This window comes from Crocuta crocuta, unplaced genomic scaffold (genome assembly GCF_008692635.1).
Source record: "Crocuta crocuta isolate KB4526 unplaced genomic scaffold, BGI_CrCroc_1.0 scaffold409, whole genome shotgun sequence".
In the NCBI taxonomy this organism is placed as follows: domain Eukaryota; kingdom Metazoa; phylum Chordata; class Mammalia; order Carnivora; family Hyaenidae; genus Crocuta; species Crocuta crocuta.
The window spans coordinates 3,498,457-3,516,261 of record NW_027528006.1 but is presented as its reverse complement, the minus strand read 5'-3'; the positions used below and the strand labels follow the sequence as shown (position 1 = coordinate 3,516,261).

The 17,805-nt window shown below is 38.2% G+C and overlaps 1 protein-coding gene across 1 annotated transcript in view; it reads left to right on the top strand.

The window, feature by feature from the left end:
* The first annotated feature begins 6,819 nt into the window (after nt 1–6,819).
* LOC144222412 (NAD(P) transhydrogenase, mitochondrial) overlaps nt 6,820–17,805 on the top strand; it is a 48,568-nt gene continuing 37,582 nt past the window's right edge. The window contains exons 1-8 of the mRNA XM_077752890.1: nt 6,820–7,009; nt 8,209–8,342; nt 8,636–8,827; nt 9,439–9,592; nt 12,588–12,749; nt 14,015–14,125; nt 15,109–15,254; nt 16,466–16,661. Coding sequence (XP_077609016.1) covers nt 6,820–7,009; nt 8,209–8,342; nt 8,636–8,827; nt 9,439–9,592; nt 12,588–12,749; nt 14,015–14,125; nt 15,109–15,254; nt 16,466–16,661 — 1,285 coding nt within the window. The remainder of the gene's footprint in view (nt 7,010–8,208; nt 8,343–8,635; nt 8,828–9,438; nt 9,593–12,587; nt 12,750–14,014; nt 14,126–15,108; nt 15,255–16,465; nt 16,662–17,805) is intronic.

Sequence of the window (17,805 nt, the reverse complement as noted above, 5' to 3'; positions counted from 1 at the left end):
ACACACACACACACACATATATGTGTATATGTATATGTATATATATATGTATATGTATATACATATGTATGTATAAGAAATTTTTTGTCCTTGTCTGCAACATTTTTATAGCTTAAGACTGAGTGCTTTAACCCCATCTGTGAGTTTGAAACTCCAAAATTTGGTGTGTATCAACTAGCAAACCTTTGGTGTGTATCAATTGGCAAACCTTTGGCTGCCAGAAGCAAAAATTCCAACACAGTCTGCTTTAAATAAAGATTTCTTGGGTTGTGTATCTGAGGAACGTCCACTTGTAAGTGTGGATAGGTGTGCTGATATCAGGAGCACTTTGGCTGTGCTCCCTGTAGTCTGCCATTTTACTCTGCTCTGTGAGTTGTCCTCATCCTCAGTAGAAGAAGTCAGCAGCATTGTGGAGCCTCTAGTCTGCACCATAGGACATCTGGAAGACAAGTCAGGCTCCCTCTTGAAGAGCAAGGAAACATCTTTCTCAGAAGCCCTTTGTAAACTTTCCCTTGCTCTTATTGGCCTTAACTGAGTTTGTGCTCATTCCTGAACCAATTCGTGGAGGCAGGGCAATGAGATGCCCCTTGGCTTACATCTGGATTTCTAAACTGGTCACTAATAACATGATGAGATTATCCTTAGGCCAGCCTGCATCTGGAGTGGTTTCTGAGTTATTTCTGCTGAGGTTCATGGACCGTGTGGAGAAAATGGCAATCAGAGTAGTGACAAGAGGAGGAAATAGGTGCTGGGTAAACAACAATGCCCAGTGCAAAATTGTGTTCTCTTATAACGGTATTTCTTTATGCATAAATGCTGTAGTTCAGAATGTCTTTACATCTGTATTTTTCACTGAGTCAGAGGATAGTATTGCATTCTATTAATAATTATCCTTGTTTTCTTAGTACTTGTTCATGAGAAATCTATTTTGGTTTGGATAAATGTATTCTATAATTTGTATTTTTTTAAAAGCTTATTTATTTATTTTGAGAGAAAGAGTGTGTGATTGCATGCAAGTGGGGGAGGGGCAGAGAGAGAGAGAGTCCCAAGCAGGCCCTGCATTGTCAGCATGGAGCCCAACGTGGGGCTTGAGCTCAGAACTGAGAGATCATGACTTGAGCTGAAATCAAGAGTCAGATGCTTAACTGACTGAGCCACCCAGGTGCCCCTATAATTTCTATTTTTAATCTCTTTGCTACTATATTGTTGAATATACTGTGATCTTGTTAAAGCAGAAGGTTTTTCTTGAGCCTGTCTAATTTGACACCTTACCGGCCAGGAGTCCAGGAAGTTAGAAATTTCCCCATCTGACTACATGCTATGGAATAATCCCAGTAAATAATGCTAAATACTCTTTGGAATCATTATAAACTTTTGTGGTAAACCCATTTCATTTTGGTGTCTTGTTCTTAATATTTTTAGTGGTTTCCTCTTAATGGTTTTTTGTTTCATTTTGTTTTGGGTTTTTTGTTGTTGTTGTTGTTGTTGTTGTTGTTTTGGTGTGGTTAAAGTTGTCTGAGGGCTTAATTCTTTTCCTAGTAAGGTAGACTCTGAGAATTTTTTGATTTCAGATGATTATGTTAGGCCTGATTCATTTAATGAAGTATAATATATTATAAAACTTGCTGGTAAGTCTTTACCCATTGGTATTTAGTTTAAGTTAAATCACTCATGTGAAATTAGCGCTGATTCTTTTGCTGTGTAGCCATAGTTGTTAAAGCTATTTTTTTCCTTTTTTTTAAAAAGTAATCTCTATACCCAGCATGTGACCCAAACTCATGATCTTGTGACTGAGCCAGCCAGGTGCCCATAAAGCTGTTTTTAGAAAGGAGCAATTTCTTCTAGAAGTTTCTAGCTTTATTACTTTTAAAACTTCATCTTATTATTTGTTTAATGAGAAAATACATGAGTATGGAAAGTATTCTATGAATTCTTGAACTATGAATTCAATCATATTTAAGAATGAATTTGTGTGGATCACGGCCATACGTGTATACATCTAAAATCAGTGTGCATGTGAGGCATGTTTGTCAATTCTTGGTGTACACAGAAATTCAAGGATACCTTACACTCATCTATGCTGTCCCTACACTCCCTAAAGAATGGCCAACCAATTGGGAAACTACAGATTTTTAGATAACTGCTTTATTAAATACCTCAGCTATTTTGAATAATAAAACAGTTTACTGACCTCTGAATATAGCTTCTTTCAGTCCTAAAATAATAGTCTTCAGAACCGTAAGGAAAATTTTCCTTCCTATCCAGCCTGCACATGGCAAGCACCAAATATTAGTTGAGTGATTAAATGAATGCATATTTGAATGATGACTGCGGTGCATGGGGTCCTACCATTGTCTTGGCTGCAGTATAGATTCCCAGCTGCGAGGGAGCCTCCCGAGGAATCTTACCAGGGAATTTAATGTTCAAGAACCAGAAGGCACCAAGAAATATTTCATGACATTGTACATCATGCCAAATCTTTCACCCACAGCATGCATTGTGCTACAAAATACATTCTAAAAAATTCTCTTGTGGATTTTTTCTATCATATTGATTTTTGTTGTTGTTTTGGGGGAAAGTGGTTTGAGAAAGTGTAAAAATTTTGGTTTATTTGTGTATCTCCTCTTTGGCAGATAAAATTACAAAATTAAAAGAAATGAGCAATCAAAAGGGGAAACCCCAATTGTGCTTGCCTAAAAAACAAAAAACAAAACAAAAAAAAACAAGCATAACTCTTATTTGCCCTTTTTGTTTTTCAAGTTTGTTTATTTTGAAAGAGCAAGAGACAGCAAGAGTGGGGTAGGGTCTGAGAGTCGGGGAGAGAGAATCCCAAGCAGGCTCCTCACTGTCAGCACAGAGCCTAATGAAGGACTCGAACCCATTAACTGTGAGATCATGACCTGAGCCAAAATCAAGAGTCGGATGCTTAACTGACTGAACCACCCAGGTGTCCCTGTCTTCTTTTATTAATTCTTCTGACATCTTCTACAGTTATGTCTTGAAACATCTGATCACTTCACCTTTTATTCTTATATCTAAAATCTATACCAGACTCTCTGGGATGTATGGGACATCTCTTTATATTTGTAGGATTTGTATTAAACATTGGATATATTCTCTATGTTTTATATTGTAAAAATCTTCCCGTTTGTTATCCATCCTTAGTCTCTGACTCACTTTGTAAGTGTTTTAGAAGCACTCTTTGAAAGGCTGTCCCAACTGCATAGCTTCATTTGCTGTACCAGGGACAGCACAGAATGTTGAGTGAAGCCTTTCAGTTGGTAAGTAAATAGATTGGTCTGCTGGCATTTTTAAGTTATTTTAATTTTCTAGTACAACTCTGAACCTATGTCTTCAACTTAAAGAAGAAACTGGTTGTGATTATGCAGGAGTACTTTATTGTTTTTTATAAAAATAGTATGTGACTTTTGGAAATGCAGTACAAAGTAGAAAATAAAGACCACCCATCATCTCTCTACTTTGTGGAAAAATACTATTAACATTTTACCATTTCCTTTCATCCTTTTACCTTGCATTTTTATCATGTTAGATAAGGATACAGTCTCTTTCTCATTTTCTACATATAATACTATATCATAAATTATCACCTTGATATAATATGATGAGTCATTAAGAAATCTTTGTAAATATATTTTAGTGGTTTTGTAGAATTTTCTTGTTTGAATGTACCATATTTTGTTTAATAGTTCCCCAAAAGTTGGGCTTTTCATTTAATTCTAGTTCTTGCCAATTAAAAATAATGCTCTAACCTTTTTTCTGTGTCATTCCAATGTGTGTATTTTCGTTTATTTTCCCAGGATTAGTCAAATCTTAGAAGTAGAGTTACTGGACAAGTAGATATCAACATTTTTGGCCATTTGATACATGTTTGTAAACTATGCTTTCCTGAAACTTGTGCAGCCCATAATCTCATAAATAGAACATCTTGTTACTTGTTTCATTTCAACAAAAATGACTTTTTTTTTTTAAGATTTTATTTTTAAGTAATCTTTACACCCAATGTGGGACTTGAACTTACAACCCCAAGATCCTGAGTTGCATGCTCAACTTAGTGAGCCAACCAAGTGCCCTCATTATTAAGATTTTTTGACTCTTTCAGTTTGAGAGGCGAAAAAAAAGGTATCTCACTTTTTGTAACTCGTATTTCTTTGATTCGCTATGAGGGTGAACTTTTTTTTAAAGTTTATTTATTTATTTTGAGAGAGAAAGTGTGAGAGAGAGAGAGAGCATGTGAATAGAGAAGGGCAGAAAGTGAGGAGAGAGAGAGAATTCCAAGCAGGGTCCACACTGTCAGCGCTAAACCCAAGTGGAGCTCGAACTCACAAATGGTGAGATTGTGTCCTAAGCTGAAACCACAAATCGATCACTCAACTAAGCCACCCAGCTGCTCAGAGGGTGAACATTTAAAAAAAAAATTTAGTTGTTACTATTTCTCTTAGAATTGAGCATTTGTGTTGTTCATTTATTAGGACCTTAGTGTTTTGTTTTTATTTAAATTTCTCTGAACTTTTTAATATATATTTTGTCATATTTGTTTTTGAGGACCATAATATATACATTTTTTTCATATTTAAAACTATTGATGTTCTCCCCATTGCTTTAAGAAATTTTTTTTTAAGTTTACTTCTTTATTTTGAGAGAGAGAGACAGAGAGAGAGAGAGAGAACATGAGCAAGCACATGCACGGAGGCAGGGGAGGGGCAGAGGGAGAGAAAGAATCTCAAGCAGGCTATGTGCTGTGAGTAGGGGAGCCTGATGTGGGGCTCAATCCCACGATCTGCAAGATTTTGACCTGGGCCAATGTCAAGAGTCCGATATTTAACTGACTGAGTCACCAAGGCACCCAAGAAAATACTTTTTAATCCAAAAACTAGAGAGAGATTCACCAAGGTTTTCTTTTTTCTCTTTTCCTTTATGGGTTAATTCTCTTTTTTAAAAATTTCATTTATTTTGAATGATCTCTATACCCAGGGTAGGGCTCAAACTCATGACCCTAAGATCAAAAGTCATATGCTGTTTCTACTGAGCCAGCCAGGCTCCCCAAGGGTTGATTTTCTTATAATTCATTCTGATCTATAGAGTTTAGTTTGAAGTCTGATAGTAGATTCACAACCCCCCATACCTAACTAATCATCTTATTCTTTTTGTTCCTTCTGTTTTGTGATGCCACATTATCATGTATTACGTTTTTACCCTAGGAGGCCATCAGGGTAAATAGTATTTTGAAATTTCCTTCTCAGTCTTTCTTCCTCTTGAACTATTCTTTTGAGGATTTGCTCATTTGGAACTTTTATGTATTGCCCTGCTCCTCTTTTGGCTCTATTTTTTTCCCTTCTGTTTTCAATTTTCATTTCTACACTTTTCAGAATTAAAAAAAATTAATCCACATGTGAATGCTTAAAAGCCAGCTGTACTGTTCTATTCATCATTGTATTCCCTGTAGCCTTTATTGATTTTTTAAATTATAAAATTAAAACTAGCTCTTAAATTTTTTTAGGTTTATTTATTTTGAGAGAAAGAGAGAGAGTGAGAGAGAGAGCGCACATGAACAGGGGAGGAACAGAGAGAGGGAAGAGAGAATCCCAGGCAGGCTCCACGCCGTCAGCACAGATCCCAGTGTGGGGCTCAAACTCACTAACCATAAGATCATGATCTGAAACCAGTTCAAGAGTTGGACACTTAACCGACCAAGCCACCCAGGTGCCCAAATTAAAACTAGCTCTTATGGAAAATTTAGGAGATAAGGAAAAGCACAAAGAAGAAAATGTTCTTAGCATTCAAAGATATCCTGGTATGGCTAAATGTTATACTATGAAGAATTTATTAGAAACTATATAGGATATGTAGTATTTTTTTAATATATGTGTGTATATAAATATATATGAATCCCTCATAAATGTATTTGTGAATTTTTATACCAAATGGCAGTAGTCTATACATACTATTTAGCTGTGTGCTTTTTACTTATAATAATTTAATGTGTCTTAAATATTCCTCTGTGACTTAAATTTTAACTCATCCTCTATTTATTTGACTATACACTAAATAAGTTATGTGAAAGAATATCCTGTCCTTTCAAAAGTGATTGAATTTCAGAGTGACAATATGGACAGAATATTATTTTTGTCAAGATTCAAGTGTGTGTGTGTGTGTGTGTGTGTATTAAAGTTGTATCAGCCACTGAATAATTGTTTTGCGAAGCTTGAGTGAGTAAAATCAAAGACACATAGGTAATATATTGGATGTTTTCTAGGGAGCCTGAATGGTTTTGGCTACTTGAGGTCTTGTAAAGTCAGTAGGGTTATAGTCCAGGAATTGATCCTTAAGAAGGAAGGAATCCAGAATTTTTAAGGTAGGAGGAAATAATTAGATGCCAAATCAAATGTGTGAAGTCGATGGCTATATAGTTAGTGCAGTTAGAAGTCAAAGGGGGTGGCTCTGGATCCAAATTGCAGATTAAGGCACATCAACCTGAGACTGGAGGGTATAGGTAACGTGTGAGGAAAAGGCTGGTTAATGGAAGACAGGCTCTGGACTAGAGAAGAGGAGGGGGGATGATCGTAAATACTTAGAAAGCACACATTCGTGCTTTAAATTTGCCAGTTTATGTGGATCTGTAGCTTCAAATCACTGCAGAGCTTCGCATCATAACCTTTATTTTGGGGGGGTGGTGGTAGGGAAAGTCCTCAGATGTATGTGGTTTGCATCCCCAAATTGTTATGTTTGGGTAAAGTTTAAATATTCAAGCCTTTGTTGGACTGTAGTGGGGAGAGTATTATTTCCAGAGAATTTTGAGAAATGATGAAACCACCAGGACGTCAGAGTGTTGTCTTTGGGGAAAATATTTCTTATTCTTGCTCTTTCTTGGAGACTCAAAAGATTATACAACAGACCGTGTGGCAGCTAGCCCTGTGTGGCTGGAGCCGAAGGTCCAGTGCGGCGGCAATGAGGGATGTGAGAAGGAGTGATTATAGACTCTGGGAGGAAGGTCTTCAGTAACCTGGCTTAGAATTTGGCTTAGAATTTGGACTTTATAACTTGGAAGTATAAAGTTGGTATTGAGGAAGAGGGAAGTACTATATAAATATCCATTTGTATTTTTACAACTTTTCCCCCCATTTTTTAATTTTTCTTTTTTTAAGCTACATGTATTCCAATCAAGCAGATTGAAAAACAGATTATTATAATGCAAATTTCATTTGAAATTAATTTCCATTTATAAAATTGATAGTCCTTTTACTAAAATTCTGTAAACACAGAGTTGAAAACTTACTGAAAGAGGAGAAGATAAAGATAATGAGGCTATTAACTCTTTACTTTCCTACTACCAATCTCACAAGTTCATTTCCTTTGTCTTTTTGCTTAGGTATTTTTATTTTATGAAACTTGAATATGGTAATATACTGACAGTGTGGACCCCCATTTGAACATACTAATATGTTAGTTTGGTGCTTTATCTTCTATGTAAGAGTTAGTGAATGAATTTAAAAATGTGAACTATCTCATAACTAGAGTGTTCCAGAAGAACAGGAATCTTTTCTGTTTATCATTATATGCTGAGCACCAGGTATAGGGCTTGGCTCGTCAGAGGCAGAACAATAGTGTTGGGGGGAGGGAATAAAAGTGTATGTGTGATTCCCAGTCCCAATCCCAGGTTGGGAATTCCTGTTGTTTTCATTTCATGGCGTTTCCTTGTCTCTCCTTGAAGTTATCCTGTGTTAACCGAAGGTAGATTAATTTAACATGTTGGAAAATCTGGTGAGATTTGTTAAGATGTTTGGAAATATTATATTTTGTAATTCATAAATTGCTGGTGAGTATTCCCCCTTGACTTTTGTGATCTTTATGGATTGTCTACTTCAGGTGTACAGTTTCCTTAATAGCTTATTATTATGCATTAAAAAAAAAACCCAGGCAAATGGTTATGTCTTCATGAGCGGTGCTGGATGTAAATCACTGGGGAAGAGTCACACGGCTCCCTCCAGCATATCGGCTTTGCAGTCTGTACTAACCATATTTCTTCCTTAGGAGGACCAGTGCTGCCTGTGTGTAGACTTTTGGGGTCTCTTGAAAGAGTTAAAATTTCAGATGTTAAATTTTTGAGTCTTCAGAGACTACTGTAATAATTAGAAAATAGAGTTTAAAAAACATAATATAATTTGTTCTGTTTTCTTTCTATTTTATTAGGTAAAAAAGCTCCAGTCTTATTTAGTAAAGAAATGATTGAGTCAATGAAGGAAGGTTCAGTTGTTGTGGATTTAGCTGCTGAGGCTGGTGGAAACTTTGAAACCACGAAGCCGGGAGAACTTTACGTTCATAAGGTACAGGAAGCAGACTCTTCTGTCTGTGGACAGTTTCCCATGGCTCACCACAGTGATTTGCAAGAGAGTGGTTATGCCTATAAGTGTTCAGAGAAACTGAGGCCTGAAAATTTTTTAAATTAAAAATAGGTACATTTAAAGCTCCTTTTGAAATATACTCTGTTTGCGAGATGTGTGTATATTTATAAAGTCCATAATTTCACAGTTTAGCCTTGGCTATGACTGAGAATTGTCTTTGCAGGAAGATGAACAGACCGGATTAGATCTTTCAGACTATATTTTTGTTCACGTAGGGAGTTACTCACATCGGCTACACAGACCTTCCCAGCCGAATGGCCACTCAGGCCAGCACCCTCTATTCCAACAACATCACTAAGCTCCTGAAGGCCATCAGCCCTGACAAAGATAACTTTTATTTTGAAGTGAAAGACGACTTTGACTTTGGTACCATGGGTCATGTCATTAGAGGAACTGTAGTGATGAAGGTAAGAGACCTGTTCCTTCCTGCATTTTCATTACAAATGTATGTGTTGTGTATAGAAATTACTTAAAATAAAATTTTTAGGGGCACCTGGCTGGTTCAGGTGGTTGGGCAACTGACTCTTGATTTCGGCTCAGGTTGTGGTCCCAGGGATGCGGGATGGAGGCCTGTGTTGGGCTGCCTGTTGGGTATGGAGCCTGCTTGGGATTCTCTCTTTCCTCCCCGCTTCCCCTCCCTGGCTCACACGTGTGCTTGTGTTCTCTTTCTCTCTAAAAAAAAAATTTTAAAAGAAAAATTATATTTAATTTTTAAAAATGTTTATTTATTTTTGAGAGAGACAGAGCATGAGCAGGGGGAGGGCCAGAGAGAAGGACACAGAATCCGAAGCAGGCTCCAGGCTCTGAGCTGTCAGCACAGAGCCCTTCGTGGGGCTCAAACCCATGGACCACAAGATCATGACCTGAGCTGAAGTCAGACACTTAGCCGACTGAACCACCCAGGCACCCCAGAAAAATTATATTTCAAAGAACAGTTTTTCCCTAGCACTGTTGCTATCTTCTGTGTTTTTGAAGTGCTGGATTGACTTTTTAACATTGTTTTTCTGATTTCTATTAGGATGGCAAAGTGATTTTCCCTGCTCCCACCCCGAAAAATATTCCTCAAGGTGCCCCAGTGAAGCCGAAGACAGTGGCTGAGCTGGAAGCTGAAAAAGCAGCTACAGTCACCCCCTTGAGGAAGACCATGACTACGGCTTCTGCATATACAGCAGGTGAGGGCCCCATTCCTTAGGGGTGCCTCCTAATTGTTTGGATTTTACAAGACATGCATTAATTGTCAAAATTTAGTGAATGAAACGCTGTTCTTCGGATTCCATTAGGAAGTGGGCCTATTAGAAGCGAGTTTTCATAAGCATGTTATTGGCTCACATCTGTGGCATTATACAGGCACTCACCAGACACTGGAATGAATGTGTATGAGAACTTTTCTTTCATGGAAAACATTGAAAATATAGCTGTTAATAGTTTTATCTTCCATCAAATATATTGAGTAGTGATGTGTGTCAGATTGTGTTGGTGTTAAGTGCCTGTAAATGTGGTTATTTATTTATCTGTCTTTGTGGGTTATGAAACATCAGTTGTGATCATCTGCATGTTGGGTAAGACTAGGGAAGCAAATGTTTGCATTGAAGAACAAACAGTACGGTATAGATAGAGCCCTTGATTTTTTGTCTACCATCCTAGTTATTCACCTAGTAAAAAAAATTTGATTTTTTAATTTTCAATTCTTTCTTTACAATTTAACACAGATTCTTCACTTTTCGGTTCATCTTTATGAAAACATTAAACAGTCCCTGTAAAAGAGTGATAAATATCCATTCTGGGTGTGAAATGGTTGAGTTTGAAATATGGACATTTGGTTTTAAATTGGTTTCTCATAGAATGAATTTAAAATATTTAGATCTACTTAAGAGCCAAAGCAAAAAAAAAAAAAACAAAAACAAAACAAAACATAAACCAAACTATAAAGAATTAAGGACTAGCACCAGGCACGCAATTCTTGTAGCCTCAGCATTCTTCAAATTCCCATGTGAGCCCAGATGTTTGAAAGCGAAATGTGTAACTCTCCTTGAATAAAGAGCAAGTCTCAGCAAAATAACTGAAAAGCCTCTAGTTCTGAACATGGTGAATAGATGGGGCCATGTCCCGATTTGCACTTACTTGTTAAAAAGAAAGAAAGAAAGAAACCAGCTTATTATATTGTACCTGCACAGGATTTTTGGAAAGATTGTAAATTTCCATTTCTCTTTGAGATTTGTAAGGAAACAGAGTGAGGCATGTATGATGGTTTATTTTTCTAGGTTTGTCTTGTGTTAAGTCAAGGTTTATTGCATTTTAATAGATATGACAATAACATATTCTAGTGAATAAAAGGATGGCCTTACATTTGTTTTCCTTTACCTTCAACGTCCTCCTTTATAATAAAAACAAGTCTTTTTCTTTTACATGTGTGTTAGGAATCTCTTTGAATAGTATTCTTCAAAGAATATGATTTGCTTTTTTTCCTTTTTTTCCCCTGTTTTCTTTTTCCTCTGCTTCAAAGACTGTAGAAATAGCATATTTGACATTATTAAATGTTTTATAGAAAAGACATTAGTTTATTAAATAGTCGATTAAAAATCCTTCAGATATGTGATTTCTATCTTAGATGCCCAGCAAAAGATGGATAGTTTACTGCTTCTCGATTAACATAGTCCTTTAATGAGTGCTAGGCATTGCACTAAACACTTCATATGCCTTAACTTATGTACTCCTTACAAGGCCTCAGTGAGGTGCACATATTATTTATTATTTTCTTTTTCCAGCTGAGGATAGAGAGGGTTAATAATTTTACAGATGAGGATGCTGTAGCACAGAGAAGTTAAGTAACTTGCCTGAGATCACACAGCTAGTGAGCAGTGGGACCACCATTTGAATGAGGCAGTCTGGCATATGAAACCATATTCCTTTTTTTTTTTAAGTTTATTTATTTATTATGAGAGAGAGAGAGCTCAAGGGAGTGGGAGTGCATGTGAGTGGGGGAGGGGCAAAGAGGGAATCCCAAGCAGGCTTTTCACCCCGTCAGCGCAGAGCCTGAGCTGAACTCACGAGTTAGACCGAGCCACCCAGGCACCCCATGAAAACATATTCACCGCAGCTCTATACAGCTTCTCTGATGTTTAGCTAGAACACAAAACAATATTCTGTCTAACTCTCCCTCCAGATGGTTAATGGGCCATGCGTTGGAACCCTGGAAATTTTACATGTGGGTAGGGAAATATAAATTAAAACTGCAGCCTTCCTACATGATTTAAAGTAAAATTAATGTCGGTTTCTAGGTGTTCTAGCTGTGCCACTTATAAAGAAATAGTTCCTATCAAGGAAAAAAAGTACCTTATTTAAGGAAGTTGAATTCCAGCCCCCTGGTCCCCCATTAGCATTGTTTTTACTGACCACTAGGTAACCCTTCTGTTGCAGAGGAGCCATCCACATGTTTGCTATTAGGAAAGGCAACAATTAAAGATGTATGTTCAGAGCTGACTGTTTGTATTCTGCACATTCTTAATTTAATTTGTATTTTTTTTTTTTTCCTTTTCTTTGTAAAATCCTGTTTGCTGACTTGGTGTTGAGGCTGGAGCTGACTGCCCTGGCCAGCAGTCCAGTCCAGATTCAGGAGCAATTGCAAAACTTCTGTCCCGGGTGGGCGGAAGCCATATGTTTTGGGGAGGTGCTGGAGTGAATGAAATCCTTCCTACTCTTTTAAAATCCCTCTTCCTTAGCCAAATCTGAGTGACATGAAATTGGCTTCAAAAAAGTCCTAGCTTGTAAAGGTTGTGTCTTACCCAAGTAGAAATGCTTTGGTAGATCTGTAGAGGTCTGTAATTCTGGAACAAAAACACTTGTATAAACACATGTGGCATTGTCAATGGAAGTTAAAACAGGGAAGAGGACAATGGGGAAATTGTTATTAAGGTGACTCATAAATTCTACTAGATCTTTATAGCTTGTTTTATTTTGGGAGGTGGCAGTCAGGAAGTTGAGTTTATTCATAATACCTTTAACCTGCCCCCACTCCCATCATGAAACGTCTAAAAAAATCTCATTATTGGCAAATCTCATTATTGGGTGCAGAATTTAAAAGCATTGACTATTTGACACATGTGCGTGTGTGCTTTTAATCTTGAGGTAATTAATTGAATGTCAGCTCACACTCTTCTCTTTCTGTAGGTCTCACTGGGATTCTGGGTTTGGGCATTGCAGCGCCCAATTTAGCCTTTTCTCAGATGGTGACCACTTTTGGCCTGGCCGGCATCGTGGGCTACCACACTGTCTGGGGAGTGACCCCTGCTCTCCACTCACCACTGATGTCTGTGACTAATGCAATCTCAGGTTTGGTCCTCATTTGTTTTCCCTCATCTTAGGTTTTCATGGGCTCGTTTGACTCTCCCACTGCTTTCAGTGAGGTTTATAAAGTCTTTTGTTTACAAATGGTACGGCTTGGCATCTGAGGCGGTGGTTGTGGTGGTTTGGGCTCCCACAGGGGCAAGGTGGGGCCAGAAGTGAGGGGCCGAGCAAGCGTGTCAGGCCTTCGGGCCGCTCCCATTTCAAGCAGTGCAGAAGAATTGTTATTTCTTTCAATTATGATTTCCTTTATTTTTAAAAATGTTTTAATGTTTATGCTTGAGAGAGAGACACAGAGTATGAGCAGAGGAGGGGCAGAGAGAGGGAGACGACAGAATCCAAAGCAGGCTCCAGGCTCTCAGCTGTCCGCACAGAGACTGACATGGGGCTCGAACTCATGAACCACGAGATCATGATCTGAGCTGAAGTCAGATGCTCAACTGACTGAGCCACCCAGACGCTCCTATAATTTCCTTTGAAGAAAGGATTCCTGTGATATAATTTGGAAACCACTGTTCCACGGAATCATAGGCCCAACATCTTTTAGGGCCTCCTCTTAGATTCGTCCAGACATTCAGCTCAGCACGTCTGCAGCAAGCCAAACCTGTTGCCAGGTTCACCGTGAAGCCTTTGGAATAGGAAACCCAGCTGGTCAGCCAGGGTAGCATCAGGCATTTCTTTTTGGTGTGAGTTTTCACAGAGGTCCATGCAGCGGTCCACATGGCTGTCTAGGAGCTGCTCTCTTTGGCCCTTTGTGATGGCTCACATCTGAGGGACGAGACCCACACTGGACAGGCATGGGACCTGCCCTGGCCTAGAAGCCTCGTGGTGCCGGTGCATAGCCCTGATAGCAGTGCTGGAGGCCCAGTGTCCTGTGTCTCTGCATGGAACGTGTCTCATTCCAAGAGGCGCCGCACTCCGGAAAGTTCAAAGTTATGGCTTCACCATCATATATTTATAGTTCATGCAAAGTTCCTTCCAGTTCAGAAGCAGTTTATCCACTAGCGGTTCCTTTTTGATAATGTTATTGATTTATATCATTATCAGGGGAGCAGAGCTAGAAAGTTCAAGGAAGGCCAGATTTTCATGCAAGAGGAAAAACATTTGTTAATTCTTTGTCTGCGATAGTACTTGAATGATAGTGGTGTGTGGGAACGTTTTCCTTTGTGTCTATACATGTGAGACCCTGCGGCTCTGAATTGGGGTTGGCCGTGTCACTATGCTCATTCACCATCTGGATTCTCTCTTCCTAGGGTTGACCGCAGTTGGTGGGTTGGCACTGATGGGAGGACATTTGTATCCCTCCACCACTTCTCAGGGCCTTGCCGCTCTTGCTACATTTATTTCCTCAGTCAACATTGCAGGTACGATGGCAGTGGTGGTAAAAGACCCCACGGTGCTATTTTTTAAAATTTATTTATTTAAGTAATCTTTGTATCCAACATGGGACTCGAACTCATGACCCCGGGATCAAGAGTCGCACGTTCCATGCTCTTCCAAATGAGTTAGCTGCCCCCAGTGCTATTTTTAATGGAGATGTGAGAAGCAAATACAAATCGATACAGACATTTGGAGTGTTTTAGACATCCGGATTTTAAGAACTTAATTGTGCCTTTAAAAGTGGTTTCACTCAAACCATAAATGCTCTCTGTGAAGAATTATTTTGCCCATTTGTAATTTTTAGAAACCATTTGATAAAAGAACACTCTCTTACCCTACCCGTACTCCCAAATAAACACACAAAATGATTGTCTTGCTACAAGTGAACTGGAAAGTTATTGAATGCATAGTTTTGAATTAAGTTGACTTGTAGCTATCACCATGACATCTCTATACTTTGAGATAAAATTTTAGCCTTTGGCCTTATGCTAGCCTGTGTTCCTGAAAACTGAAAGCCTGGCCCATCACTTGTGTAAACTCACTTGATGCTATTTTGTAGCCAAAAATTAGTTAATATGTCCAAGAAATCTGGTGCCTAGTGGTATAGCATTTTTTTCCTTTTATCACTTAATATAGATTTAACAGAATAACTTATTAGAAGAAATTTCTAGCCTTTGATCTCTTGCATTCCCAAGCTGTTTCAATGTCTGTTTACTTGTAGTCATGCAGAAATCGTTGGTGCTGCACTCTGATCGCAGATTTCCTTTCTGAATATAGGGTTCCCCATACTGAATGGAACCGGCTTGAGTAATAGCCTAACTTTTAATTTTGAGCTTTTAAAATGTTACTTAATATTATATTTATCCTTAGGTGATAAAGATGTGCTTAAAATAGGAAAATTGTACCACTTTAAAAATCACGTGGCTCAGTGAGATACCTCTTTCTGTTTTATATTTACTTTGATAAGGTGGCTTTCTGGTGACCCAGAGAATGCTGGACATGTTCAAGCGTCCCACGGACCCCCCAGAATACAACTACCTGTATCTGCTCCCTGCTGGCACTTTTGTCGGAGGATATTTAGCAGCCCTCTACAGTGGCTATGACATTGAACAAGTAAGAGGCTGTTTTGACAATGTTTATTTTTGCCACTGTGTTTCCTTTCCAACTAGAATTCACACTGTCATTACCAAAATTCGGGCCCTGTCAAGCAAGTACAATAATAACTCTAGAAACATCTTGGTCAAATGGAGCATTCCTATCCCCTAAGGATCCAGACACTGGATTCTAGAGACAGATTTGCCTGTTAACTGCTAACATGGGCTTCCCTGTTTGTCCCTCAGGTTTTCTACACGTAAAAAGAGTTAAGAAGGTTATTAGTATTAGTATCCTCTTTATGTACCTGGCTGGATTGTGGTAGGGATATGGTAAAATAGGCAGTAAAAAAGTTTGAAAATTTTCTGTTTCTCCTCCCAACAAATTCAGTGCATCATCTTTTGTAAGCACGAGATGTTATGTCAATTCGTTTAAAAAAGACAGTTTAAAAATAAATGTTATGTAGAAAAGCAGAAATAATCAAGTTGAACTTTGAAAGTTCCATGTCTCAATATAATTATAATTGAGACTCAATTTTGTTCTGAGCTCAGTATTTTTTTTTTTTCCACTTTTCAATGACTGTCATGAGATTGCATCTGCTCTGACAGCAGGGAAATCATGTCCCCCATGGTTTCCACTGTCCCCAACATTTCTTGTTGATTGAACAAAATCTTTTTTGAGAAGAGTTGGAGTGTTACGTCAGGGAGACCCATTTGCTACTTTCTGATCACTTGACCTTGGAAGAATTATGGAATAACCTCTTTAAGCTTTGGTTTTCTCTTGTAAAATGAGGATGATGACCCTTTCAACTTCTGTGAATCTCACAGGACTGACGTATAACATAAGTAAAGTATAAGGCACAGTCCCTGGCATTTATGGTGTCAGGGGTTGGCTCTTTTACAACATTTGGTCAGGTCTAGATCCCATAACTGTTTAAATTTAGGTACTTCTGTATGCATTTACGCATGCTATCCAATCCAAAAGAAACCAATTTACCTAAATGGTATAACTGCAAATACAATTTAAGGTATTTAATGTGTTAACATCCCTAATGGATAGGAAACTATATTGAAATACTCAAAGAAGAAGTCATATTGGTCCCTCTATTATCCAAGTTTAAAATTGTTCTTAGGAAATCATGTTTCCTTAAGGGAGGTCCTCCATATACTAGTAGACTGCAAAGTTTTGATAGTCTTTCTCTCTCTCTCTTCTCTTTCCTTTTGTTTACAAAGATCATGTATCTGGGCTCAGGTCTGTGCTGTGTTGGTGCCCTGGCCGGCCTTTCTACCCAGGGAACGGCTCGTCTTGGCAATGCATTGGGCATGATTGGGGTGGCTGGAGGCCTGGCAGCCACTCTGGGAGGCCTGAAACCATCCCCAGAATTGTTAGCTCAGATGTCTGGAGCAATGGCTTTGGGCGGCACCATTGGTAAGCACTTGGTGGGTTTCCTCCTTTACGTGAACCCCGGCCCATTTTTTTTTAGCTCATTCTTTTAATGCAGTTGATGTACTTGCTCAAAGTTAAATGTTTTAAAATGTTTGTATTTGAATGAGAATTATACCAACTATGATGACTTCTCACCAAAATAAAATACATTGTATTAGAAACAAAGGTAATTATATTATTTATAACTTTCTAATTAGTTTCTTTGAGCTTATTTTCTATGCTCTTGAGATTACCTGTGTTTATTATATCTGTTTTTAGGAATACTGTGTAAAGGTGGGACTCCGTCCATCTCTTCCCAACTCCATGTTAATGACATAAACTTGGTAGTTAGCAGTTGACCATGGTGGTTGCATTTACATGGTGGAAATCAACAAATGCTACAATCTGGGTTTTAATTATTGTTTTATTGATTGCCCAGACCTGAGAAAGTGGTGGAGAAAATATTAATAATGCAGCTTAAATTCAAAAGTGCTGTGTCTATAGCCATTACATGGTGAATATCACAAAAACTGAGCAAATATTCTCGTAGTATTTGAAAACTGTCATCCGATTCAGCGAAGCTGCTGCTCATATTGTTGATAATGAGTGAGGTTTCTCACATGCATCTTGTTTCGTTTTGTCTTATTTGTTACTGCAGACAAAAATGTCAGCCAACATTCCCATGGGAACTGTACTCACTCATCAGTTGTGAACACTAGGTTGGTGACAGATACAAGAGTTGGTAAAAGTCAACAGATACATTCTGTGAAAGTCAATTGGCTACATAGAATTTATAGTAAAGAGTATTATATATTTTATTATTTGAAAATTGTGTGCTCCATACCTTCATATCAGTGAAAACTCATGTGCATATTTATAATGGACACATGTTTTTATCCCGAGGAGCTGGTGGTTATATATTTACCAGCGTAACTATATCTTTAGGCCTTCCTTTGTGCTTCCCCAGGAATGCTTTGTGTCCTTTCTCGACAGTCCCTGGAAAGGAACTGGAAGGAAAATGTGTTGTAGGTTCATGGCAGAAAAACCTTTAGACAGGATCTTAGCAAGTATTCTGAGACACACTCCTTCTATATCACCTCCCTAGAGCCAGGCAGGAATTTGAGTCTCCTCATTTGCATGTTTACTC